General features: G+C 42.2%; 4 protein-coding genes across 4 annotated transcripts; all 4 read right to left on the bottom strand.

Annotated features, from left to right (window-relative positions):
• Positions 1-3,228: 3,228 nt before the first annotated feature.
• LOC147974529 (uncharacterized) lies at positions 3,229-6,397 on the bottom strand. Its single transcript, XM_087520071.1, has 5 exons — positions 6,220-6,397; positions 5,567-5,665; positions 5,308-5,445; positions 4,790-4,870; positions 3,229-4,205 (listed from the first exon to the last, which is right to left on the bottom strand). Exons 1-5 carry the CDS (start codon positions 6,395-6,397, stop codon positions 3,229-3,231), a joined length of 1,473 nt encoding a protein of 490 aa, XP_087376197.1.
• Positions 6,398-9,690: 3,293 nt separating this feature from the next.
• Positions 9,691-12,845, bottom strand: LOC147974528 (uncharacterized). The gene is made up of 5 exons (XM_087520070.1): positions 12,668-12,845; positions 12,015-12,113; positions 11,770-11,907; positions 11,252-11,332; positions 9,691-10,667 (listed from the first exon to the last, which is right to left on the bottom strand). The coding sequence occupies exons 1-5, from the start codon at positions 12,843-12,845 to the stop codon at positions 9,691-9,693; spliced, it is 1,473 nt and encodes a 490-aa protein (XP_087376196.1).
• A 3,292-nt stretch (positions 12,846-16,137) lies between these two features.
• Positions 16,138-19,292, bottom strand: LOC147974527 (uncharacterized). The gene is made up of 5 exons (XM_087520069.1): positions 19,115-19,292; positions 18,462-18,560; positions 18,217-18,354; positions 17,699-17,779; positions 16,138-17,114 (listed from the first exon to the last, which is right to left on the bottom strand). The coding sequence occupies exons 1-5, from the start codon at positions 19,290-19,292 to the stop codon at positions 16,138-16,140; spliced, it is 1,473 nt and encodes a 490-aa protein (XP_087376195.1).
• Positions 19,293-22,583: 3,291 nt separating this feature from the next.
• On the bottom strand, positions 22,584-25,738 carry LOC147974526 (uncharacterized). Its single transcript, XM_087520068.1, has 5 exons — positions 25,561-25,738; positions 24,908-25,006; positions 24,663-24,800; positions 24,145-24,225; positions 22,584-23,560 (listed from the first exon to the last, which is right to left on the bottom strand). The coding sequence occupies exons 1-5, from the start codon at positions 25,736-25,738 to the stop codon at positions 22,584-22,586; spliced, it is 1,473 nt and encodes a 490-aa protein (XP_087376194.1).
• Between the last annotated feature and the right edge of the window lie 1,536 nt (positions 25,739-27,274).

The raw sequence follows: 27,274 nt of genomic DNA, 5'->3' as shown, positions 1-27,274 counted from the left end.
AGAAACCCTCACCCCGCCGTCGCCTTAGAAAATCTGACCAGGGTTTCGGGGAGCAAGAGGCTCGATATGGTGGTGCGCTCGGCTTTACTGGACTATATCAGGCCGTTGGGTTGGAATTGGGCCGGCCCCAATCATTGTTGTTGGGTTTGGTTTTCTTGGCTACAGGTAGCCCATGGAATGTTATCGTGGGCCAAACCAGGGAGTGAGTCGTAAAAATGGCTAAGTCCGAAAATTACAACATGAACATAGTCGGCATGAAGTTAAGCTTATTATTCAAATGACTTTGTCGCACAAGAATCTAATAAGTATAAATCACATAATATCAATCACATATTATCTGAATTCATCCCCTGTTTAGTTTTGAAATCCCATTATCACTGACCAATTGACGGTGTTTATGTATCATCTTCTGAGTAGTAAGGACCGACGCATCATTCCAACTTCTTATAGACTAAAACTCCACAATCATGATGGAATAAACGACATTTCAATCATAAGCATGTACAAGTTGCATGACTCCATCGAATTCAAGCAAAGCAAAAGAGTAACTGTAAGAACACCTTTGTTCAACTTCCACGTGCACTTCCCCCTTGAAGATAGTATCAAAGATATGAAATCTGCATCATTGCTCAAGTGAAATTTGTAAATATACTTCATCACAAAGTAGCAAAGCCAAGTATGAACTAGTAACGCATAGGAGCACATGAACGGAACTAAGAAAAAAAATGGAGGACCAAATGACAAGAATTAAGTCTTAAGCAGTTGCCAAATAAAGACCCCTACTGATTTCTATTAAACAATGTGGTACTACTTAAGAGGATTTCATCAAGTGTTCTCGGCGCCCACTAGCTCCCCATTGCCTTCAGCATATCCGAGAAAAATTGGTTCAAGTTAAAAACTCTATACAAATCGTATATATAAGTGCTAGTTTTTTTTGGAAAAAATGCAAATAATGACATCAACTTGACAAAAATTCAAGATGCAAATATAGTTTTGACAAAGTTTTCATATTATATTTTAGCCGGCTGTCATTAGAGCATCTACAAATGGAGCCCCCGTACCACCCTAAACGTCCGGGCGGCCTGCCCGGTCACTGCCAGAACAGGAAAATGGCACCCAACCGGACCCGGCAAACCCAGCCCAAATGCTCGGTATGACTGGCACCCGGACACATCCGCTGACATTTGGGGGGCTCAAATTGGTGTGTGTGGTTGTAGATGCTCTTACTCACCGAATACTCATCTGGTTGGTAAGGACGTTCGTCCCAATGGAGCTTTGCAAGTGCCACATGAATGTTCACCAGATCTCACTTGTTGCACCGTGAATGTAATCTACATGCCAAATGGAGATCAGGGAGTCAAAACAAAGTTATTCACTACACTGACCTTCCTCTGGTCACAAATATAAGCAGTTTATGACATATATATACAATTACAAGTAGACAAAATACATATTATGAAACTACTTTTCATGATCGATGAATCGGGTAGAAATTAAACCTTGTACTGCAAAACTATTGACAGTCAAAGTTGAGAGATTTGACTTGGGATAAACCTTAAACTAATTTATGTTTGTGATGAGAGATGCTTTGAACATGATGAAAGTGCTAGCATCCTATGTAAGCCCGGATTATAGTCCCCGGAAAAAGAAATGTTTTCTTACAATAGGTCTATGGGTGCAAGTAACGTTACTACTACATGCCGGCCAGGAGTAGAATTGTCCTGCTACACAAGCTTATTTTATTTGGTTAAATAAAACATATTAGAATTTACTTTGGCACACATAGGGACAAGAAACAAACTGTCAAGCAATCCAGTCTATGTCCAGATATTATTCATCGGTCATCACTCAATCTGCGTTTGCAGACTTGAAAGGTACAATAGTACAATTTAGAGCCTTGCGTTGGCAAATCCCACCGTGACAAAAAAAAGTACCTAAACGCTACAATTATTATCACCCTTCAAAATCTTTTGCAAAAGGAACAAGATAGAAAAAGAATATAAATCATAAGCCGTCTCCATTGAAAATTGGTCCATTAATCAAAAAGGACTTATTCTTCCTCCTCCCTTTTCCACTGAAAAATAAATACACGTAATCCTTCTGTACAGTATCGTTTCGTTTTCTAATGAAAGGAACCATCCACCATTATCAAAATCTATACGAGAAATTTAAGAAGAAGAAAAATGGCCCCGATGTTTCCTTGGGTTAAGAAAAAAAGAAAACAGATGGGTTGCATCTCACACTTTAACAAGCATCTGACACATCCAGTAATATCCTGCCTCCGTTGGTAACAGGCTAGGGAGGGCGTAGGGCGTGCAGATCCGTGACCGCGTACGGACGCATCGCTCCTGGGGTGGGGATGGGATGGGAGGGATGCATCGCATCAACCAGCAGTCCCTGCAGGATGCAGGATGAGGGGGAAATCAAATACCCAAAGGGGGAAAAGGCAGGGCCAAGAAATCAGTAAACAAATGCATACCGGATGACGCAGGCAGGCGACGTAAGATTGGGTCTCCGTACTCTCTCTTTTCGCAGAGAGGGGGGCGCAGAGAGAGACCTCCCCTTGCGCCTCTCCGGAGCAAATCTCCCACTCCATGACCAGATTCCTTTCCTACCTGCGCACGAAACGCAGGAGAGAGATGGAGCAGCTGGCGCCGCACGAAAAGTGGAGAGATCTATTTCCAGCCGCCGCAGGAGATAGATAGAGGAGGGGATGAGGGGTGCGGCTGGGCTATTTGTGCAACCCTAGGACGTCAAATCCCGATCCTACCCCTACCCCGGATGAAATACCTCTCGTGCCCTCGCTGCGCGCGAATTTCCTTTTATACCCCAACTTCGGCTCAGTCTCTTTTCGTTTTTTATTAGGGTACCACCGTACCAGCCAGTGATTAAGTTTTTTCTCTATTTCATTTATCAGCCAGTGATTAATTCTGGGAAAAAGGAGGAGTACTGATTGTTGTTCTTGGCGATTATGGCTACTCGCGTGTTTCTTTTCTTTATTTATAGCTGGAAACCTCCCAAAGTTACCACCAAACCGATACAACCCGGTGGCACTTGGATTCAAGTTTTACAACTTACTATGTTACTTCAACGAGTAGCTGTAAGTTCAGGCCACGAATATGTTACTTCAACGAGTACTAGACCTATCATGGGACCCTACTATGAAAGCTGTAAGTTCCCATGACAAAGCACAACTAGAGTATCAGGTTGTAAACCTATGATGCACAGCTACAGAACACTAAGTAGCATATAATAAGGTTCAAAGAACATACTAAATTTCTTGACAGCTGTTTGTGTGATACTTGTCCGTTCAACTCTGAAGACTGGTAAACCCCGGAGGTGGCTGGCCCATTTTAGAAGAGCAAGTTTAACAGCAGAAGGTAAATCATTGATAGGGAGCTTAGCAAGATTTGCAAGATCATCCGCAAAAAACATCAGCTCTCTCGGTTTCCAAGTTACCATCAACCAACTGAACCGCATTCTCATCGCCCTTAATGTTAGATAAAAGTCACAATGCTCATCGCCCCTCTTGATTGGATGCTCGCCAGTTAGGACATCCGCTGTTGTTCTGGAATCAGTCCATAGAAGCAACTTACGGATCTTCAACTGTTCCGCTTTGTACAAAAGGGCATACGCGGCATACATTTCCGCTTCAACCGCTGAAGAGCACACAAGGCCCGAGAAAACCTCTGAATAAACAATTTCATCATCTTTCCAGATTATGTAAGAGAAGCTTGCTGTGTTAGTGACACTATCAAATGAAGGGTCACATTCTCCTTTGAAGAATTGTTCCCCAGTCCCATCATCCGCCTGCCTAACTCCGTAATAATACATGAAGGTCTCGATGGTGGAATATGATGAGTCCCAATACTCGATGACATAAACTTTCTTGTCAAGTAGGTGGTTCAGAAAAAGCTCCCATTCACCATCATTGCAGCCATGCTCGTAACACATAACGTCGAAGCAACTCAGATAACAAGGATTATGCCCAAAAATTTCAAACGTCTGACGTTGTAAAAAGACCATCCATCGATCATTGATAGGACAAGGGCTAATTAAACACCGCGACACCAGCTGTGGCCTAAAATAGTTCTTGTACCTGGTCTGAAAAGCACGGACCTTAGTAGTTGTATGATTGGTGTCCTCTACAATCCTCTTGCGCAAAGCTTGAACATCACCGCGCTGAAATTTGCTATCGTCGTCACCTGCAACAAATTGTAAAAGGTAGCCAAATTTAGGGCTGCACTGAGAAACCATAAGCTTACTTGTTTACAATGTGTGTAACAAGTGTAGAAATGAAACAAATAAATAGATATGACAACAGAATTTCTTAGGGAGTTTTCTCAAAATAGAACTTGTACATATATGGTGATCGGTAAGTGATCATAGCTTGTTCGAAATTTACAAAACATTAGCATAAGGGCTAGAAAAACCATGTGAAAGAAGAGACTCTGAATGCGAGAAACGATGAGAAACTTCTTGCCATAATCTTAATATACAGATGATAACCAAAAAAATAAACAGAGAACACATCCATACAAAACAACAATTGTGTGTTTAAGTAACTGAAATGAGAGGGGTCACATAATACCATGCCATGGGAACTTAAAATGCATACATACAGGTTAAAAGTACCAAAATGCTCAGACATACAACAGGTTGGCATCGCTATATGCAGAGAATACAGCTGACAATTGACAATCAAAAATTATGAATCAACAGAATATCTATCAGTGTTTCTGCACGTACCAGAAAGCAGGTGTATTTAACAAAAGTGATGGAAAGTTACCTGAATTTGTGACTGACTGGTCTCCAGCCAAGGTACAAAATCGGTGGTGTTTCATCTGTGACCCTAGTGTAGCAGAGGAACCTGCAACAAGCAAAGCAATTAAAAGGGGCAGTGGATAGCCATGTCTGCATTAAGAAAAATCAATGTTATATTTAATGAGAACAATTGCAACAGATCCAAAAAAGAAGAGCCTGCCAGGGTACCAAATGTATGTGGTGGCAACAGGATTGCCACCTGCAAAAAGTTGACCAACTTAAAAAGGGCACAGATAGACTAACATTCTACCATTGATGACTAACTATAACTAGTACAGCTAATGATAGAATGTATCAGTTGGGCAGACTGAGCTTTGTACTATGCAGAAAACGGGAGGGCTAACATTCTACCATTGATGATTACAAAAATGTACTCCCTCTGTCCCATAATATAAGAACGTTTTTGACACTATACTAATGTCAAAAACGTTCTTATATTATGGGACGGAGGGAGTACAAAACAGGAGCGTTTCGTTAATATACCAGCATTCTTCAGCAAAGTGAGTGAAGTGCTTTTACACCGGCTTGGTAAGCTACGGACCACAGTGGGCCAGACTGGTGCAACAAATGTAGTGCCCAAGGATGGACTTCTCAGCACGGGTAAACTGCTTGGTGATTTACCTGCATTTGTCAAGATGCATTTGTCAAGATGCCTACTAGTTGGGTAGTTGGGATCACCCAAGTATGAAAGATAAGTACTTTAGACCATAGATCATAGAAGCATATTAGTTTGTCACTTTACCTTCAGTTGACACAACCGTTGGTATACCACAACTTGTTGCAGGACTTGCCAATTCCAATGTGCCAATAGCATTTTGTGTGACTGGTGCTGAAGAGAAACCTATAACGAGTCATGAAATTAAAAGTTGCACCAGATAGCAGCCATTTAGATGCCTTAAAAAGAAGCGACGCGGCATAATCTGATCTAATATACACATGAGACCTGTACTGATCGAACCCCATAGTTTGCTAATTTAACTTCTAAGTATTTGACACACAGCACCCACGAATTTTGCAAAGCCAGCAACCCACGAATTTTGCAAAGCCAATCTAAACCTTTTCTAGACCAGCTCTACAGAAGGTGAACTTAGGACAAGGCCTTAACATGACATTTTCTCTGTTTTTTCAAATGAACCGAACTGTAACCAACCACAAAGTGTTGCCATTTATACAGAACGCTGGCAAATAACTGAATCAGCTATGTCAAAACCCTTCTCTTGGGATATATGGTGCCAGATACCTAATCAACCATGCCAAAAAGAAAGGATTCCTTGGAATGCATTGGTGCAAGATACTGAATCATGCAAAAAAGGCTTTCTTTGGGGAACATCTGTGCAAGATCTGGTGATTTTCACCAACAAAAAACATGGTTTCGTGTGGCTTGAGACAAATTACCTCGAAGAATAGCCAAGTTTCGAGCTGGACCTTGGGTAAGGTTGGGCTCTGGGGGGATGGAACCACCATCAGCCTGCTCCCTGTGGAGCCTCCCCTGCTGGCTCCCTAACCAGGCGAGATGCGCCCTTCTTCTCACACCACCCATCCAAGGTCTGGATGGCTTCATGGCCCCTCTCATGCGGCCTCCTCCCAATCTGGAAGGAAGCTCTCTGCTGCCGCCGCGTTCCCAACTTTGGCCAGAAACCCTCACCCCGCCATCGCCTTAGAAAATCTGACCAGGGTTTCGGGGAGCAAGAGGCTCGATATGGTGGTGCGCTCGGCTTTACTAGACTAAATCAGGCCGTTGGGTTGGAATTGGGCCGGCCCCAATCGTTGTTGTTGGGTTTGGTTTTCTTGGCTACAGGTAGCCCATGGAATGTTATCGTGGGCCAAACCAGGGAGTGAGTCGTAAAAATGGCTAAGTCCGAAAATTACAACATGAACATAGTCGGCATGAAGTTAAGCTTATTATTCAAATGACTTTGTCGCACAAGAATCTAATAAGTATAAATCACATAATATCAATCACATATTATCTGAATTCATCCCCTGTTTAGTTTTGAAATCCCATTATCACTGACCAATTGACGGTGTTTACGTATCATCTTCTGAGTAGTAAGGACCGACGCATCATTGCAACTTCTTATAGACTAAAATTCCACAATCATGATGGAATAAACGACATTTCAATCATAAGCATGTACAAGTTGCATGACTCCATCGAATTCAAGCAAAGCAAAAGAGTAACTGTAAGAACACCTTTGTTCAACTTCCACGTGCACTTCCCCCTTGAAGATAGTATCAAAGATATGAAATCTGCATCATTGCTCAAGTGAAATTTGTAAATATACTTCATCACAAAGTAGCAAAGCCAAGTATGAACTAGTAACGCATAGGAGCACATGAACGGAACTAAGAAAAAAAATGGAGGACCAAATGACAAGAATTAAGTCTTAAGCAGTTGCCAAATAAAGACCCCTACTAATTTCTATTAAACAATGTGGTACTACTTAAGAGGATTTCATCAAGTGTTCTCGGCGCCCACTAGCTCCCCATTGCCTTCAGCATATCCGAGAAAAATTGGTTCAAGTTAAAAACTCTAAACAAATCGTATATATAAGTGCTAGTTTTTTTGGAAAAAATGCAAATAATGACATCAACTTGACAAAAATTCAAGAGTCGTGCAAATATAGTTTTGACAAAGTTTTCATATTATATTTTAGCCGGCTGTCATTAGAGCATCTACAAATGGAGCCCCCGTACCACCCTAAACGTCCGGGCGGCCTGCCCGGTCACTGCCAGAACAGGAAAATGGCACCCAACCGGACCCGGCAAACCCAGCCCAAATGCTCGGTATGACTGGCACCCGGACACATCCGCCGACATTTGGGGGGCTCAAATTGGTGTGTGTGGTTGTAGATGCTCTTACTCACCGAATACTCATCTGGTTGGTAAGGACGTTCGTCCCAATGGAGCTTTGCAAGTGCCACATGAATGTTCACCAGATCTCACTTGTTGCACCGTGAATGTAATCTACATGCCAAATGGAGATCAGGGAGTCAAAACAAAGTTATTCACTACACTGACCTTCCTCTGGTCACAAATATAAGCAGTTTATGACATATATATACAATTACAAGTAGACAAAATACATATTATGAAACTACTTTTCATGATCGATGAATCGGGTAGAAATTAAACCTTGTACTGCAAAACTATTGACAGTCAAAGTTGAGAGATTTGACTTGGGATAAACCTTAAACTAATTTATGTTTGTGATGAGAGATGCTTTGAACATGATGAAAGTGCTAGCATCCTATGTAAGCCCGGATTATAGTCCCCGGAAAAAGAAATGTTTTCTTACAATAGGTCTATGGGTGCAAGTAACGTTACTACTACATGCCGGCCAGGAGTAGAATTGTCCTGCTACACAAGCTTATTTTATTTGGTTAAATAAAACATATTAGAATTTACTTTGGCACACATAGGGACAAGAAACAAACTGTCAAGCAATCCAGTCTATGTCCAGATATTATTCATCGGTCATCACTCAATCTGCGTTTGCAGACTTGAAAGGTACAATAGTACAATTTAGAGCCTTGCGTTGGCAAATCCCACCGTGACAAAAAAAAGTACCTAAACGCTACAATTATTATCACCCTTCAAAATCGTTTGCAAAAGGAACAAGATAGAAAAAGAATATAAAGCATAAGCCGTCTCCATTGAAAATTGGTCCATTAATCAAAAAGGACTTATTCTTCCTCCTCCCTTTTCCACTGAAAAATAAATACACGTAATCCTTCTGTACAGTATCGTTTCGTTTTCTAATGAAAGGAACCATCCACCATTATCAAAATCTATACGAGAAATTTAAGAAGAAGAAAAATGGCCCCGATGTTTCCTTGGGTTAAGAAAAAAAGAAAACAGATGGGTTGCATCTCACACTTTAACAAGCATCTGACACATCCAGTAATATCCTGCCTCCGTTGGTAACAGGCTAGGGAGGGCGTAGGGCATGCAGATCCGTGACCGCGTACGGACGCATCGCTCCTGGGGTGGGGATGGGATGGGAGGGATGCATCGCATCAACCAGCAGTCCCTGCAGGATGCAGGATGAGGGGGAAATCAAATACCCAAAGGGGGAAAAGGCAGGGCCAAGAAATCAGTAAACAAATGCATACCGGATGACGCAGGCAGGCGACGTAAGATTGGGTCTCCGTACTCTCTCTTTTCGCAGAGAGGGGGGCGCAGAGAGAGACCTCCCCTTGCGCCTCTCCGGAGCAAATCTCCCACTCCATGACCAGATTCCTTTCCTACCTTCGCACACAACGCAGGAGAGAGATGGAGCAGCTGGCGCCGCACGAAAAGTGGAGAGATCTATTTCCAGCCGCCGCAAGAGATAGATAGAGGAGGGGATGAGGGGTGCGGCTGGGCTATTTGTGCAACCCTAGGACGTCAAATCCTGATCCTACCCCTACCCCAGATGAAATACCTCTCGTGCCCTCGCTGCGCGCGAATTTCCTTTTATACCCCAACTTCGGCTCAGTCTCTTTTCGTTTTTTATTAGGGTACCACCGTACCAGCCAGTGATTAAGTTTTTTTTCTCTATTTCATTTATCAGCCAGTGATTAATTCTGGGAAAAAGGAGGAGTACTGATTGTTGTTCTTGGCGATGATGGCTACTCGCGTGTTTCTTTTCTTTATTTATAGCTGTAAACCTCCCAAAGTTACCACCAAACCGATACAACCCGGTGGCACTTGGATTCAAGTTTTACAACTTACTATGTTACTTCAACGAGTAGCTGTAAGTTCAGGCCACGAATATGTTACTTCAACGAGTACTAGACCTATCATGGGACCCTACTATGAAAGCTGTAAGTTCCCATGACAAAGCACAACTAGAGTATCAGGTTGTAAACCTATGATGCACAGCTACAGAACACTAAGTAGCATATAATAAGGTTCAAAGAACATACTAAATTTCTTGACAGCTGTTTGTGTGATACTTGTCCGTTCAACTCTGAAGACTGGTAAACCCCGGAGGTGGCTGGCCCATTTCAGAAGAGCAAGTTTAACAGCAGAAGCTAAATCATTGATAGGGAGCTTAGCAAGATTTGCAAGACCATCCGCAAAAAACATCAGCTCTCTCGGTTTCCAAGTTACCATCAACCAACTGAACCGCATTCTCATCGCCCTTAATGTTAGATAAAAGTCACAATGCTCATCGCCCCTCTTGATTGGATGCTCGCCAGTTAGGACATCCACTGTTGTTCTGGAATCAGTCCATAGAAGCAACTTACGGATCTTCAATTGTTCTGCTTTGTACAGAAGGGCATACGCGGCATACATTTCCACTTCAACCGCTGAAGAGCACACAAGGCCCGAGAAAACCTCTGAATAAACAATTTCATCATCTTTCCAGATTATGTAAGAGAAGCTTGCTGTGTTAGTGACACTATCAAATGAAGCGTCACATTCTCCTTTGAAGAATTGTTCCCCAGTCCCATCATCCGGCTGCCTAACTCCGTAATAATACATGAAGGTCTCGATGGTGGAATATGATGAGTCCCAATCCTCGATGACATAAACTTTCTTGTCAAGTAGGTGGTTCAGAAAAAGCTCCCATTCACCATCATTGCAGCCATGCTCGTAACACATAACGTCGAAGCAACTCAGATAACAAGGATTATGCCCACAAATTTCAAACGTCTGACGTTGTAGAAAGACCATCCATCGATCATTGATAGGACAAGGGCTAATTAAACACCGCGACACCAGCTGTGGCCTAAAATAGTTCTTGTACCTGGTCTGAAAAACACGGACCTTAGTAGTTGTATGATTGGTGTCCTCTACAATCCTCTTGCGCAAAGCTTGAACATCACCGTGCTGAAATTTGCTATCGTCGTCACCTGCAACAAATTGTAAAAGGTAGCCAAATTTAGGGCTGCACTGAGAAACCATAAGCTTACTTGTTTACAATGTGTGTAACAAGTGTAGAAATGAAACAAATAAATAGATATGACAACAGAATTTCTTAGGGAGTTTTCTCAAAATAGAACTTGTACATATATGGTGATCGGTAAGTGATCATAGCTTGTTCGAAATTTACAAAACATTAGCATAAGGGCTAGAAAAACCATGTGAAAGAAGAGACTCTGAATGCGAGAAACGATGAGAAACTTCTTGCCATAATCTTAATATACAGATGATAACCAAAAAAATAAACAGAGAACACATCCATACAAAACAACAATTGTGTGTTTAAGTAACTGAAATGAGAGGGGTCACATAATACCATGCCATGGGAACTTAAAATGCATACATACAGGTTAAAAGTACCAAAATGCTCAGACATACAACAGGTTGGCGTCGCTATATGCAGAGAATACAGCTGACAATTGACAATCAAAAATTATGAATCAACAGAATATCTATCAGTGTTTCTGCACGTACCAGAAAGCAGGTGTATTTAACAAAAGTGATGGCAAGTTACCTGAATTTGTGACTGACTGGTCTCCGGCCAAGGTACAAAATCGGTGGTGTTTCATCTGTGACCCCAGTGTAGCAGAGGAACCTGCAACAAGCAAAGCAATTAAAAGGGGCAGTGGATAGCCATGTCTGCATTAAGAAAAATCAATGTTATATTTAATGAGAACAATTGCAACAGATCCAAAAAAGAAGAGCCTGCCAGGGTACCAAATGTATGTGGTGGCAACAGGATTGCCACCTGCAAAAAGTTGACCAACTTAAAAAGGGCACAGATAGACTAACATTCTACCATTGATGACTAACTATAACTAGTACAGCTAATGATAGAATGTATCAGTTGGGTAGACTGAGCTTTGTACTATGCAGAAAACGGGAGGGCTAACATTCTACCATTGATGATTACAAAAATGTACTCCCTCTGTCCCATAATATAAGAACGTTTTTGACACTATACTAATGTCAAAAACGTTCTTATATTATGGGACGGAGGGAGTACAAAACAGGAGCGTTTCGTTAATATACCAGCATTCTTCAGCAAAGTGAGTGAAGTGCTTTTACACCGGCTTGGTAAGCTACGGACCACAGTGGGCCAGACTGGTGCAACAAATGTAGTGCCCAAGGATGGACTTCTCAGCACGGGTAAACTGCTTGGTGATTTACCTGCATTTGTCAAGATGCCTACTAGTTGGGTAGTTGGGATCACCCAAGTATGAAAGATAAGTACTTCAGACCATAGATCATAGAAGCATATTAGTTTGTCACTTTACCTTCAGTTGACACAACCGTTGGTATACCACAACTTGTTGCAGGACTTGCCAATTCCAATGTGCCAATAGCATTTTGTGTGACTGGTGCTGAAGAGAAACCTATAACGAGTCATGAAATTAAAAGTTGCACCAGATAGCAGCCATTTAGATGCCTTAAAAAGAAGCGACGCGGCATAATCTGATCTAATATACACATGAGACCTGTACTGATCGAACCCCATAGTTTGCTAATTTAACTTCTAAGTATTTGACACACAGCACCCACGAATTTTGCAAAGCCAGCAACCCACGAATTTTGCAAAGCCAATCTAAACCTTTTCTAGACCAGCTCTACAGAAGGTGAACTTAGGACAAGGCCTTAACATGACATTTTCTCTGTTTTTTCAAATGAACCGAACTGTAACCAACCACAAAGTGTTGCCATTTATACAGAACGCTGGCAAATAACTGAATCAGCTATGTCAAAACCCTTCTCTTGGGATATATGGTGCCAGATACCTAATCAACCATGCCAAAAAGAAAGGATTCCTTGGAATGCATTGGTGCAAGATACTGAATCATGCAAAAAAGGCTTTCTTTGGGGAACATCTGTGCAAGATCTGGTGATTTTCACCAATAAAAAACATGGTTTCGTGTGGCTTGAGACAAATTACCTCGAAGAATAGCCAAGTTTCGAGCTGGACCTTGGGTAAGGTTGGGCTCTGGGGGGATGGAACCACCATCAGCCTGCTCCCTGTGGAGCCTCCCCTGCTGGCTCCCTAACCAGGCGAGATGCGCCCTTCTTCTCACACCACCCATCCAAGGTCTGGATGGCTTCATGGCCCCTCTCATGCGGCCTCCTCCCAATCTGGAAGGAAGCTCTCTGCTGCCGCCGCGTTCCCAACTTTGGCCAGAAACCCTCACCCCGCCATCGCCTTAGAAAATCTGACCAGGGTTTCGGGGAGCAAGAGGCTCGATATGGTGGTGCGCTCGGCTTTACTAGACTAAATCAGGCCGTTGGGTTGGAATTGGGCCGGCCCCAATCATTGTTGTTGGGTTTGGTTTTCTTGGCTACAGGTAGCCCATGGAATGTTATCGTGGGCCAAACCAGGGAGTGAGTCGTAAAAATGGCTAAGTCCGAAAATTACAACATGAACATAGTCGGCATGAAGTTAAGCTTATTATTCAAATGACTTTGTCGCACAAGAATCTAATAAGTATAAATCACATAATATCAATCACATATTATCTGAATTCATCCCCTGTTTAGTTTTGAAATCCCATTATCACTGACCAATTGACGGTGTTTACGTATCATCTTCTGAGTAGTAAGGACCGACGCATCATTGCAACTTCTTATAGACTAAAATTCCACAATCATGATGGAATAAACGACATTTCAATCATAAGCATGTACAAGTTGCATGACTCCATCGAATTCAAGCAAAGCAAAAGAGTAACTGTAAGAACACCTTTGTTCAACTTCCACGTGCACTTCCCCCTTGAAGATAGTATCAAAGATATGAAATCTGCATCATTGCTCAAGTGAAATTTGTAAATATACTTCATCACAAAGTAGCAAAGCCAAGTATGAACTAGTAACGCATAGGAGCACATGAACGGAACTAAGAAAAAAAATGGAGGACCAAATGACAAGAATTAAGTCTTAAGCAGTTGCCAAATAAAGACCCCTACTAATTTCTATTAAACAATGTGGTACTACTTAAGAGGATTTCATCAAGTGTTCTCGGCGCCCACTAGCTCCCCACTGCCTTCAGCATATCCGAGAAAAATTGGTTCAAGTTAAAAACTCTAAACAAATCGTATATATAAGTGCTAGTTTTTTTGGAAAAAATGCAAATAATGACATCAACTTGACAAAAATTCAAGAGTCGTGCAAATATAGTTTTGACAAAGTTTTCATATTATATTTTAGCCGGCTGTCATTAGAGCATCTACAAATGGAGCCCCCGTACCACCCTAAACGTCCGGGCGGCCTGCCCGGTCACTGCCAGAACAGGAAAATGGCACCCAACCGGACCCGGCAAACCCAGCCCAAATGCTCGGTATGACTGGCACCCGGACACATCCGCCGACATTTGGGGGGCTCAAATTGGTGTGTGTGGTTGTAGATGCTCTTACTCACCGAATACTCATCTGGTTAGTAAGGACGTTCGTCCCAATGGAGCTTTGCAAGTGCCACATGAATGTTCACCAGATCTCACTTGTTGCACCGTGAATGTAATCTACATGCCAAATGGAGATCAAGTAGTCAAAACAAAGTTATTCACTACACTGACCTTCCTCTGGTCACAAATATAAGCAGTTTATGACATATATATACAATTACAAGTAGACAAAATACATATTATGAAACTACTTTTCATGATCGATGAATCGGGTAGAAATTAAACCTTGTACTGCAAAACTATTGACAGTCAAAGTTGAGAGATTTGACTTGGGATAAACCTTAAACTAATTTATGTTTGTGATGAGAGATGCTTTGAACATGATGAAAGTGCTAGCATCCTATGTAAGCCCGGATTATAGTCCCCGGAAAAAGAAATGTTTTCTTACAATAGGTCTATGGGTGCAAGTAACGTTACTACTACATGCCGGCTAGGAGTAGAATTGTCCTGGTACACAAGCTTATTTTATTTGGTTAAATAAAACATATTAGAATTTACTTTGGCACACATAGGGACAAGAAACAAACTGTCAAGCAATCCAGTCTATGTCCAGATATTATTCATCGATCATCACTCAATCTGCGTTTGCAGACTTGAAAGGTACAATAGTACAATTTAGAGCCTTGCGTTGGCAAATCCCACCGTGACAAAAAAAGTACCTAAACGCTACAATTATTATCACCCTTCAAAATCGTTTGCAAAAGGAACAAGATAGAAAAAGAATATAAAGCATAAGCCGTCTCCATTGAAAATTGGTCCATTAATCAAAAAGGACTTATTCTTCCTCCTCCCTTTTCCACTGAAAAATAAATACACGTAATCCTTCTGTACAGTATCGTTTCGTTTTCTAATGAAAGGAACCATCCACCATTATCAAAATCTATACGAGAAATTTAAGAAGAAGAAAAATGGCCCCGATGTTTCCTTGGGTTAAGAAAAAAAGAAAATAGATGGGTTGCATCTCACACTTTAACAAGCATCTGACACATCCAGTAATATCCTGCCTCCGTTGGTAACAGGCTAGGGAGGTCGTAGGGCGTGCAGATCTGTGACCGCGTACGGACGCATCGCTCCTGGGGTGGGGATGGGATGGGAGGGATGCATCGCATCAACCAGCAGTCCCTGCAGGATGCAGGATGAGGGGGAAATCAAATACCCAAAGGGGGAAAAGGCAGGGCCAAGAAATCAGTAAACAAATGCATACCGGATGACGCAGGCAGGCGACGTAAGATTGGGTCTCCATACTCTCTCTTTTCGCAGAGAGGGGGGCGCAGAGAGAGACCTCCCCTTGCGCCTCTCCGGAGAAAATCCCCCACTCCATGACCAGATTCCTTTCCTACCTGCGCACGCAACGCAGGAGAGAGAAGGAGCAGCTGGCGCCGCACGAAAAGTGGAGAGATCTATTTCCAGCCACCGCAGGAGATAGATAGAGGAGGGGATGAGGGGTGCGGCTGGGCTATTTGTGCAACCCTAGGACGTCAAATCCCGATCCTACCCCTACCCCAGATGAAATACCTCTCGTGCCCTCGCTGCGCGCGAATTTCCTTTTATACCCCAACTTTGGCTCAGTCTCTTTTCGTTTTTTATTAGGGTACCACCGTACCAGCCAGTGATTAAGTTTTTTTTCTCTATTTCATTTATCAGCCAGTGATTAATTCTGGGAAAAAGGAGGAGTACTGATTGTTGTTCTTGGCGATGATGGCTACTCGCGTGTTTCTTTTCTTTATTTATAGCTGTAAACCTCCCAAAGTTACCACCAAACCGATACAACCCGGTGGCACTTGGATTCAAGTTTTACAACTTACTATGTTACTTCAACGAGTAGCTGTAAGTTCAGGCCACGAATATGTTACTTCAACGAGTACTAGACCTATCATGGGACCCTACTATGAAAGCTGTAAGTTCCCATGACAAAGCACAACTAGAGTATCAGGTTGTAAACCTATGATGCACAGCTACAGAACACTAAGTAGCATATAATAAGGTTCAAAGAACATACTAAATTTCTTGACAGCTGTTTGTGTGATACTTGTCCGTTCAACTCTGAAGACTGGTAAACCCCGGAGGTGGCTGGCCCATTTCAGAAGAGCAAGTTTAACAGCAGAAGGTAAATCATTGATAGGGAGCTTAGCAAGATTTGCAAGATCATCCGCAAAAAACATCAGCTCTCTCGGTTTCCAAGTTACCATCAACCAACTGAACCGCATTCTCATCGCCCTTAATGTTAGATAAAAGTCACAATGCTCATCGCCCCTCTTGATTGGATGCTCGCCAGTTAGGACATCCGCTGTTGTTCTGGAATCAGTCCATAGAAGCAACTTACGGATCTTCAACTGTTCTGCTTTGTACAGAAGGGCATACGCGGCATACATTTCCGCTTCAACCGCTGAAGAGCACACAAGGCCCGAGAAAACCTTTGAATAAACAATATCATCATCTTTCCAGATTATGTAAGAGAAGCTTGCTGTGTTAGTGACACTATCAAATGAAGCGTCACATTCTCCTTTGAAGAATTGTTCCCCAGTCCCATCATCCGGCTGCCTAACTCCGTAATAATACATGAAGGTCTCGATGGTGGAATATGATGAGTCCCAATCCTCGATGACATAAACTTTCTTGTCAAGTAGGTTGTTCAGAAAAAGCTCCCATTCACCATCATTGTAGCCATGCTCGTAACACATAACGTCGAAGCAACTCATATAACAAGGATTATGCCCACAAATTTCAAACGTCTGACGTTGTAAAAAGACCATCCATCGATCATTGATAGGACAAGGGCTAATTAAACACCGCGACACCAGCTGTGGCCTAAAATAGTTCTTGTACCTGGTCTGAAAAACACGGACCTTAGTAGTTGTATGATTGGTGTCCTCTACAATCCTCTTGCGCAAAGCTTGAACATCACCGCGCTGAAATTTGCTATCGTCGTCACCTGCAACAAATTGTAAAAGGTAGCCAAATTTAGGGCTGCACTGAGAAACCATAAGCTTACTTGTTTACAATGTGTGTAACAAGTGTAGAAATGAAACAAATAAATAGATATGACAACAGAATTTCTTAGGGAGTTTTCTCAAAATAGAACTTGTACATATATGGTGATCGGTAAGTGATCATAGCTTGTTCGAAATTTACAAAACATTAGCATAAGGGCTAGAAAAACCATGTGAAAGAAGAGACTCTGAATGCGAGAAACGATGAGAAACTTCTTGCCATAATCTTAATATACAGATGATAACCAAAAAAATAAACAGAGAACACATCCATACAAAACAACAATTGTGTGTTTAAGTAACTGAAATGAGAGGGGTCACATAATACCATGCCATGGGAACTTAAAATGCATACATACAGGTTAAAAGTACCAAAATGCTCAGACATACAACAGGTTGGCGTCGCTATATGCAGAGAATACAGCTGACAATTGACAATCAAAAATTATGAATCAACAGAATATCTATCAGTGTTTCTGCACGTACCAGAAAGCAGGTGTATTTAACAAAAGTGATGGCAAGTTACCTGAATTTGTGACTGACTGGTCTCCGGCCAAGGTACAAAATCGGTGGTGTTTCATCTGTGACCCCAGTGTAGCAGAGGAACCTGCAACAAGCAAAGCAATTAAAAGGGGCAGTGGATAGCCATGTCTGCATTAAGAAAAATCAATGTTATATTTAATGAGAACAATTGCAACAGATCCAAAAAAGAAGAGCCTGCCAGGGTACCAAATGTATGTGGTGGCAACAGGATTGCCACCTGCAAAAAGTTGACCAACTTAAAAAGGGCACAGATAGACTAACATTCTACCATTGATGACTAACTATAACTAGTACAGCTAATGATAGAATGTATCAGTTGGGTAGACTGAGCTTTGTACTATGCAGAAAACGGGAGGGCTAACATTCTACCATTGATGATTACAAAAATGTACTCCCTCTGTCCCATAATATAAGAACGTTTTTGACACTATACTAATGTCAAAAACGTTCTTATATTATGGGACGGAGGGAGTACAAAACAGGAGCGTTTCGTTAATATACCAGCATTCTTCAGCAAAGTGAGTGAAGTGCTTTTACACCGGCTTGGTAAGCTACGGACCACAGTGGGCCAGACTGGTGCAACAAATGTAGTGCCCAAGGATGGACTTCTCAGCACGGGTAAACTGCTTGGTGATTTACCTGCATTTGTCAAGATGCCTACTAGTTGGGTAGTTGGGATCACCCAAGTATGAAAGATAAGTACTTCAGACCATAGATCATAGAAGCATATTAGTTTGTCACTTTACCTTCAGTTGACACAACCGTTGGTATACCACAACTTGTTGCAGGACTTGCCAATTCCAATGTGCCAATAGCATTTTGTGTGACTGGTGCTGAAGAGAAACCTATAACGAGTCATGAAATTAAAAGTTGCACCAGATAGCAGCCATTTAGATGCCTTAAAAAGAAGCGACGCGGCATAATCTGATCTAATATACACATGAGACCTGTACTGATCGAACCCCATAGTTTGCTAATTTAACTTCTAAGTATTTGACACACAGCACCCACGAATTTTGCAAAGCCAGCAACCCACGAATTTTGCAAAGCCAATCTAAACCTTTTCTAGACCAGCTCTACAGAAGGTGAACTTAGGACAAGGCCTTAACATGACATTTTCTCTGTTTTTTCAAATGAACCGAACTGTAACCAACCACAAAGTGTTGCCATTTATACAGAACGCTGGCAAATAACTGAATCAGCTATGTCAAAACCCTTCTCTTGGGATATATGGTGCCAGATACCTAATCAACCATGCCAAAAAGAAAGGATTCCTTGGAATGCATTGGTGCAAGATACTGAATCATGCAAAAAAGGCTTTCTTTGGGGAACATCTGTGCAAGATCTGGTGATTTTCACCAACAAAAAACATGGTTTCGTGTGGCTTGAGACAAATTACCTCGAAGAATAGCCAAGTTTCGAGCTGGACCTTGGGTAAGGTTGGGCTCTGGGGGGATGGAACCACCATCAGCCTGCTCCCTGTGGAGCCTCCCCTGCTGGCTCCCTAACCAGGCGAGATGCGCCCTTCTTCTCACACCACCCATCCAAGGTCTGGATGGCTTCATGGCCCCTCTCATGCGGCCTCCTCCCAATCTGGAAGGAAGCTCTCTGCTGCCGCCGCGTTCCCAACTTTGGCCAGAAACCCTCACCCCGCCATCGCCTTAGAAAATCTGACCAGGGTTTCGGGGAGCAAGAGGCTCGATATGGTGGTGCGCTCGGCTTTACTAGACTAAATCAGGCCGTTGGGTTGGAATTGGGCCGGCCCCAATCGTTGTTGTTGGGTTTGGTTTTCTTGGCTACAGGTAGCCCATGGAATGTTATCGTGGGCCAAACCAGGGAGTGAGTCGTAAAAATGGCTAAGTCCGAAAATTACAACATGAACATAGTCGGCATGAAGTTAAGCTTATTATTCAAATGACTTTGTCGCACAAGAATCTAATAAGTATAAATCACATAATATCAATCACATATTATCTGAATTCATCCCCTGTTTAGTTTTGAAATCCCATTATCACTGACCAATTGACGGTGTTTACGTATCATCTTCTGAGTAGTAAGGACCGACGCATCATTGCAACTTCTTATAGACTAAAATTCCACAATCATGATGGAATAAACGACATTTCAATCATAAGCATGTACAAGTTGCATGACTCCATCGAATTCAAGCAAAGCAAAAGAGTAACTGTAAGAACACCTTTGTTCAACTTCCACGTGCACTTCCCCCTTGAAGATAGTATCAAAGATATGAAATCTGCATCATTGCTCAAGTGAAATTTGTAAATATACTTCATCACAAAGTAGCAAAGCCAAGTATGAACTAGTAACGCATAGGAGCACATGAACGGAACTAAGAAAAAAAATGGAGGACCAAATGACAAGAATTAAGTCTTAAGCAGTTGCCAAATAAAGACCCCTACTAATTTCTATTAAACAATGTGGTACTACTTAAGAGGATTTCATCAAGTGTTCTCGGCGCCCACTAGCTCCCCATTGCCTTCAGCATATCCGAGAAAAATTGGTTCAAGTTAAAAACTCTAAACAAATCGTATATATAAGTGCTAGTTTTTTTGGAAAAAATGCAAATAATGACATCAACTTGACAAAAATTCAAGAGTCGTGCAAATATAGTTTTGACAAAGTTTTCATATTATATTTTAGCCGGCTGTCATTAGAGCATCTACAAATGGAGCCCCCGTACCACCCTAAACGTCCGGGCGGCCTGCCCGGTCACTGCCAGAACAGGAAAATGGCACCCAACCGGACCCGGCAAACCCAGCCCAAATGCTCGGTATGACTGGCACCCGGACACATCCGCCGACATTTGGGGGGCCCAAATTGGTGTGTGTGGTTGTAGATGCTCTTACTCACCGAATACTCATCTGGTTGGTAAGGAAGTTCGTCCCAATGGAGCTTTGCAAGTGCCACATGAATGTTCACCAGATCTCACTTGTTGCACCGTGAATGTAATCTACATGCCAAATGGAGATCAAGTAGTCAAAACAAAGTTATTCACTACACTGACCTTCCTCTGGTCACAAATATAAGCAGTTTATGACATATATATACAATTACAAGTAGACAAAATACATATTATGAAACTACTTTTCATGATCGATGAATCGGGTAGAAATTAAACCTTGTACTGCAAAACTATTGACAGTCAAAGTTGAGAGATTTGACTTGGGATAAACCTTAAACTAATTTATGTTTGTGATGAGAGATGCTTTGAACATGATGAAAGTGCTAGCATCCTATGTAAGCCCGGATTATAGTCCCCGGAAAAAGAAATGTTTTCTTACAATAGGTCTATGGGTGCAAGTAACGTTACTACTACATGCCGGCCAGGAGTAGAATTGTCCTGGTACACAAGCTTATTTTATTTGGTTAAATAAAACATATTAGAATTTACTTTGGCACACATAGGGACAAGAAACAAACTGTCAAGCAATCCAGTCTATGTCCAGATATTATTCATCGATCATCACTCAATCTGCGTTTGCAGACTTGAAAGGTACAATAGTACAATTTAGAGCCTTGCGTTGGCAAATCCCACCGTGACAAAAAAGTACCTAAACGCTACAATTATTATCACCCTTCAAAATCGTTTGCAAAAGGAACAAGATAGAAAAAGAATATAAAGCATAAGCCGTCTCCATTGAAAATTGGTCCATTAATCAAAAAGGACTTATTCTTCCTCCTCCCTTTTCCACTGAAAAATAAATACACGTAATCCTTCTGTACAGTATCGTTTCGTTTTCTAATGAAAGGAACCATCCACCATTATCAAAATCTATACGAGAAATTTAAGAAGAAGAAAAATGGCCCCGATGTTTCCTTGGGTTAAGAAAAAAAGAAAATAGATGGGTTGCATCTCACACTTTAACAAGCATCTGACACATCCAGTAATATCCTGCCTCCGTTGGTAACAGGCTAGGGAGGTCGTAGGGCGTGCAGATCCGTGACCGCGTACGGACGCATCGCTCCTGGGGTGGGGATGGGATGGGAGGGATGCATCGCATCAACCAGCAGTCCCTGCAGGATGCAGGATGAGGGGGAAATCAAATACCCAAAGGGGGAAAAGGCAGGGCCAAGAAATCAGTAAACAAATGCATACCGGATGACGCAGGCAGGCGACGTAAGATTGGGTCTCCATACTCTCTCTTTTCGCAGAGAGGGGGGCGCAGAGAGAGACCTCCCCTTGCGCCTCTCCGGAGAAAATCCCCCACTCCATGACCAGATTCCTTTCCTACCTGCGCACGCAATGCAGGAGAGAGAAGGAGCAGCTGGCGCCGCACGAAAAGTGGAGAGATCTATTTCCAGCCACCGCAGGAGATAGATAGAGGAGGGGATGAGGGGTGCGGCTGGGCTATTTGTGCAACCCTAGGACGTCAAATCCCGATCCTACCCCTACCCCAGATGAAATACCTCTCGTGCCCTCGCTGCGCGCGAATTTCCTTTTATACCCCAACTTTGGCTCAGTCTCTTTTCGTTTTTTATTAGGGTACCACCGTACCAGCCAGTGATTAAGTTTTTTTTCTCTATTTCATTTATCAGCCAGTGATTAATTCTGGGAAAAAGGAGGAGTACTGATTGTTGTTCTTGGCGATGATGGCTACTCGCGTGTTTCTTTTCTTTATTTATAGCTGTAAACCTCCCAAAGTTACCACCAAACCGATACAACCCGGTGGCACTTGGATTCAAGTTTTACAACTTACTATGTTACTTCAACGAGTAGCTGTAAGTTCAGGCCACGAATATGTTACTTCAACGAGTACTAGACCTATCATGGGACCCTACTATGAAAGCTGTAAGTTCCCATGACAAAGCACAACTAGAGTATCAGGTTGTAAACCTATGATGCACAGCTACAGAACACTAAGTAGCATATAATAAGGTTCAAAGAACATACTAAATTTCTTGACAGCTGTTTGTGTGATACTTGTCCGTTCAACTCTGAAGACTGGTAAACCCCGGAGGTGGCTGGCCCATTTCAGAAGAGCAAGTTTAACAGCAGAAGGTAAATCATTGATAGGGAGCTTAGCAAGATTTGCAAGATCATCCGCAAAAAACATCAGCTCTCTCGGTTTCCAAGTTACCATCAACCAACTGAACCGCATTCTCATCGCCCTTAATGTTAGATAAAAGTCACAATGCTCATCGCCCCTCTTGATTGGATGCTCGCCAGTTAGGACATCCGCTGTTGTTCTGGAATCAGTCCATAGAAGCAACTTACGGATCTTCAACTGTTCTGCTTTGTACAGAAGGGCATACGCGGCATACATTTTCGCTTCAACCGCTGAAGAGCACACAAGGCCCGAGAAAACCTCTGAATAAACAATATCATCATCTTTCCAGATTATGTAAGAGAAGCTTGCTGTGTTAGTGACACTATCAAATGAAGCGTCACATTCTCCTTTGAAGAATTGTTCCCCAGTCCCATCATCCGGCTGCCTAACTCCGTAATAATACATGAAGGTCTCGATGGTGGAATATGATGAGTCCCAATCCTCGATGACATAAACTTTCTTGTCAAGTAGGTTGTTCAGAAAAAGCTCCCATTCACCATCATTGTAGCCATGCTCGTAACACATAACGTCGAAGCAACTCATATAACAAGGATTATGCCCACAAATTTCAAACGTCTGACGTTGTAAAAAGACCATCCATCGATCATTGATAGGACAAGGGCTAATTAAACACCGCGACACCAGCTGTGGCCTAAAATAGTTCTTGTACCTGGTCTGAAAAACACGGACCTTAGTAGTTGTATGATTGGTGTCCTCTACAATCCTCTTGCGCAAAGCTTGAACATCACCGTGCTGAAATTTGCTATCGTCGTCACCTGCAACAAATTGTAAAAGGTAGCCAAATTTAGGGCTGCACTGAGAAACCATAAGCTTACTTGTTTACAATGTGTGTAACAAGTGTAGAAATGAAACAAATAAATAGATATGACAACAGAATTTCTTAGGGAGTTTTCTCAAAATAGAACTTGTACATATATGGTGATCGGTAAGTGATCATAGCTTGTTCGAAATTTACAAAACATTAGCATAAGGGCTAGAAAAACCATGTGAAAGAAGAGACTCTGAATGCGAGAAACGATGAGAAACTTCTTGCCATAATCTTAATATATAGATGATAACCAAAAAAATAAACAGAGAACACATCCATACAAAACAACAATTGTGTGTTTAAGTAACTGAAATGAGAGGGGTCACATAATACCGTGCCATGGGAACTTAAAATGCATACATACAGGTTAAAAGTACCAAAATGCTCAGACATACAACAGGTTGGCATCGCTATATGCAGAGAATACAGCTGACAATTGACAATCAAAAATTATGAATCAACAGAATATCTATCAGTGTTTCTGCACGTACCAGAAAGCAGGTGTATTTAACAAAAGTGATGGCAAGTTACCTGAATTTGTGACTGACTGGTCTCCAGCCAAGGTACAAAATCGGTGGTGTTTCATCTGTGACCCCAGTGTAGCAGAGGAACCTGCAACAAGCAAAGCAATTAAAAGGGGCAGTGGATAGCCATGTCTGCATTAAGAAAAATCAATGTTATATTTAATGAGAACAATTGCAACAGATCCAAAAAAGAAGAGCCTGCCAGGGTACCAAATGTATGTGGTGGCAACAGGATTGCCACCTGCAAAAAGTTGACCAACTTAAAAAGGGCACAGATAGACTAACATTCTACCATTGATGACTAACTATAACTAGTACAGCTAATGATAGAATGTATCAGTTGGGCAGACTGAGCTTTGTACTATGCAGAAAACGGGAGGGCTAACATTCTACCATTGATGATTACAAAAATGTACTCCCTCTGTCCCATAATATAAGAACGTTTTTGACACTATACTAATGTCAAAAACGTTCTTGTATTATGGGACGGAGGGAGTACAAAACAGGAGAGTTTCGTTAATATACCAGCATTCTTCAGCAAAGTGAGTGAAGTGCTTTTACACCGGCTTGGTAAGCTACGGACCACAGTGGGCCAGACTGGTGCAACAAATGTAGTGCCCAAGGATGGACTTCTCAGCACGGGTAAACTGCTTGGTGATTTACCTGCATTTGTCAAGATGCCTACTAGTTGGGTAGTTGGGATCACCCAAGTATGAAAGATAAGTACTTCAGACCATAGATCATAGAAGCATATTAGTTTGTCACTTTACCTTCAATTGACACAACCGTTGGTATACCACAACTTGTTGCAGGACTTGCCAATTCCAATGTGCCAATAGCATTTTGTGTGACTGGTGCTGAAGAGAAACCTGTAACGAGTCATGAAATTAAAAGTTGCACCAGATAGCAGCCATTTAGATGCCTTAAAAAGAAGCGACGCGACATAATCTGATCTAATATACACATGAGACCTGTACTGATCGAACCCCATAGTTTGCTAATTTAACTTCTAAGTATTTGACACACAGCACCCACGAATTTTGCAAAGCCAGCAACCCACGAATTTTGCAAAGCCAATCTAAACCTTTTCTAGACCAGCTCTACAGAAGGTGAACTTAGGACAAGGCCTTAACATGACGTTTTCTCTGTTTTTTCAAATGAACTGAACTGTAACCAACCACAAAGTGTTGCCATTTATACAGAACGCTGGCAAATAACTGAATCAGCTATGTCAAAACCCTTCTCTTGGGATATATGGTGCCAGATACCTAATCAACCATGCCAAAAAGAAAGGATTCCTTGGAATGCATTGGTGCAAGGTACTGAATCATGCAAAAAAGGCTTTCTTTGGGGAACATCTGTGCAAGATCTGGTGATTTTCACCAACAAAAAACATGGTTTTGTGTGGCTTGAGACAAATTACCTCGAAGAATAGCCAAGTTTCGAGCTGGACCTTGGGTAAGGTTGGGCTCTGGGGGGGTGGAACCACCATCAGCCTGCTCCCTGTGGAGCCTCCCCTGCTGGCTCCCTAACCAGGCAAGATGCGCCCTTCTTCTCACACCACCCATCCAAGGTCTGGATGGCTTCATGGCCCCTCTCATGCGGCCTCCTCCCAATCTGGAAGGAAGCTCTCTGCTGCCGCCGCGTTCCCAACTTTGGCCAGAAACCCTCACCCCGCCGTCGCCTTAGAAAATCTGACCAGGGTTTCGGGGAGCAAGAGGCTCGATATGGTGGTGCGCTCAGCTTTACTGGACTAAATCAGGCCGTTGGGTTGGAATTGGGCCGGCCCCAATCGTTGTTGTTGGGTTTGGTTTTCTTGGCTACAGGTAGCCCATGGAATGTTATCGTTGGCCAAACCAGGGAGTGAGTCGTAAAAATGGCTAAGTCCGAAAATTACAACATGAACATAGTCGGCATGAAGTTAAGCTTATTATTCAAATGACTTTGTCGCACAAGAATCTAATAAGTATAAATCACATAATATCAATCACATATTATCTGAATTCATCCCCTGTTTAGTTTTGAAATCCCATTATCACTGACCAATTGATGGTGTTTACGTATCATCTTCTGAGTAGTAAGGACCGACGCATCATTGCAACTTCTTATAGACTAAAATTCCACAATCATGATGGAATAAACGACATTTCAATCATAAGCATGTAAAAGTTGCATGACTCCATCGAATTCAAGCAAAGCAAAAGAGTAACTGTAAGAACACCTTTGTTCAACTTCCACGTGCACTTCCCCCTTGAAGATAGTATCAAAGATATGAAATCTGCATCATTGCTCAAGTGAAATTTGTAAATATACTTCATCAAAAAGTAGCAAAGCCAAGTATGAACTAGTAACGCACAGGAGCACATGAACAGAACTAAGAAAAAAATGGAGGACCAAATGACAAGAATTAAGTCTTAAGCAGTTGCCAAATAAAGACCCCTACTAATTTCTATTAAACAATGTGGTACTACTTAAGAGGATTTCATCAAGTGTTCTCGGCGCCCACTAGCTCCCCATTGCCTTCAGCATATCCGAGAAAAATTGGTTCAAGTTAAAAACTCTAAACAAACCGTATATATAAGTGCTAGTATTTTTTGGAAAAAATGCAAATAATGACATCAACTTGACAAAAATTCAAGAGCCGTGCAAATATAGTTTTGACAAAGTTTTCATATTATATTTTAACCAGCTGTCATTAGAGCATCTACAAATGGAGCCCCCGTAACACCCTAAACGTCCGGGCGGCCTGCCCGGTCACTGCCAGAACAGGAAAATGGCACCCAACCGGACCCGGCAAACCCAGCCCAAATGCTCGGTATGACTGGCACCCGGACACATCCGCCGACATTTGGGGGGCTCAAATTGGTGTGTGTGGTTGTAGATGCTCTTGCTCACCGAATACTCATCTGGTTGGTAAGGAAGTTCGTCCCAATGGAGCTTTGCAAGTGCCACATGAATGTTCACCAGATCTCACTTGTTGCACCGTGAATGTAATCTACATGCCAAATGGAGATCAAGTAGTCAAAACAAAGTTATTCACTACACTGACCTTCCTCTGGTCACAAATATAAGCAGTTTATGACATATATATACAATTACAAGTAGACAAAATACATATTATGAAACTACTTTTCATG

The sequence above is a fragment of the Triticum urartu genome, chromosome 4A (assembly GCF_056163025.1).
Source record: "Triticum urartu cultivar PI428250 chromosome 4A, HENAU_Tu73, whole genome shotgun sequence".
In the NCBI taxonomy this organism is placed as follows: Eukaryota; Viridiplantae; Streptophyta; class Magnoliopsida; order Poales; family Poaceae; genus Triticum; species Triticum urartu.
This window is presented reverse-complemented; position numbering and strand designations above follow the sequence as displayed.

What these genes read in the sequence shown, in the direction of transcription:
- LOC147974527 (XM_087520069.1), bottom strand. Translation starts at nt 19,292, where the DNA reads ATGAGAGGGGCCATGAAGCCATCCAGACCTTGGATGGGTGGTGTGAGA. An exon ending in AACGGTTGTGTCAACTGAAG is followed by an intron (nt 18,355 to 18,461) that starts GTAAAGTGACAA and finishes TGACAAATGCAG; the next exon opens with GTAAATCACCAAGCAGTTTA. An exon ending in CACTTTGCTGAAGAATGCTG is followed by an intron (nt 17,780 to 18,216) that starts GTATATTAACGA and finishes TGCTTGTTGCAG; the next exon opens with GTTCCTCTGCTACACTGGGG.
- LOC147974526 (XM_087520068.1), bottom strand. Translation starts at nt 25,738, where the DNA reads ATGAGAGGGGCCATGAAGCCATCCAGACCTTGGATGGGTGGTGTGAGA. An exon ending in CACTTTGCTGAAGAATGCTG is followed by an intron (nt 24,226 to 24,662) that starts GTATATTAACGA and finishes TGCTTGTTGCAG; the next exon opens with GTTCCTCTGCTACACTGGGG. An exon ending in CCAGTCAGTCACAAATTCAG is followed by an intron (nt 23,561 to 24,144) that starts GTAACTTGCCAT and finishes AATTTGTTGCAG; the next exon opens with GTGACGACGATAGCAAATTT.
- LOC147974528 (XM_087520070.1), bottom strand. Translation starts at nt 12,845, where the DNA reads ATGAGAGGGGCCATGAAGCCATCCAGACCTTGGATGGGTGGTGTGAGA. An exon ending in AAACTTGGCTATTCTTCGAG is followed by an intron (nt 12,114 to 12,667) that starts GTAATTTGTCTC and finishes GACTCGTTATAG; the next exon opens with GTTTCTCTTCAGCACCAGTC. An exon ending in CACTTTGCTGAAGAATGCTG is followed by an intron (nt 11,333 to 11,769) that starts GTATATTAACGA and finishes TGCTTGTTGCAG; the next exon opens with GTTCCTCTGCTACACTGGGG.
- LOC147974529 (XM_087520071.1), bottom strand. Translation starts at nt 6,397, where the DNA reads ATGAGAGGGGCCATGAAGCCATCCAGACCTTGGATGGGTGGTGTGAGA. An exon ending in AAACTTGGCTATTCTTCGAG is followed by an intron (nt 5,666 to 6,219) that starts GTAATTTGTCTC and finishes GACTCGTTATAG; the next exon opens with GTTTCTCTTCAGCACCAGTC. An exon ending in AACGGTTGTGTCAACTGAAG is followed by an intron (nt 5,446 to 5,566) that starts GTAAAGTGACAA and finishes TGACAAATGCAG; the next exon opens with GTAAATCACCAAGCAGTTTA.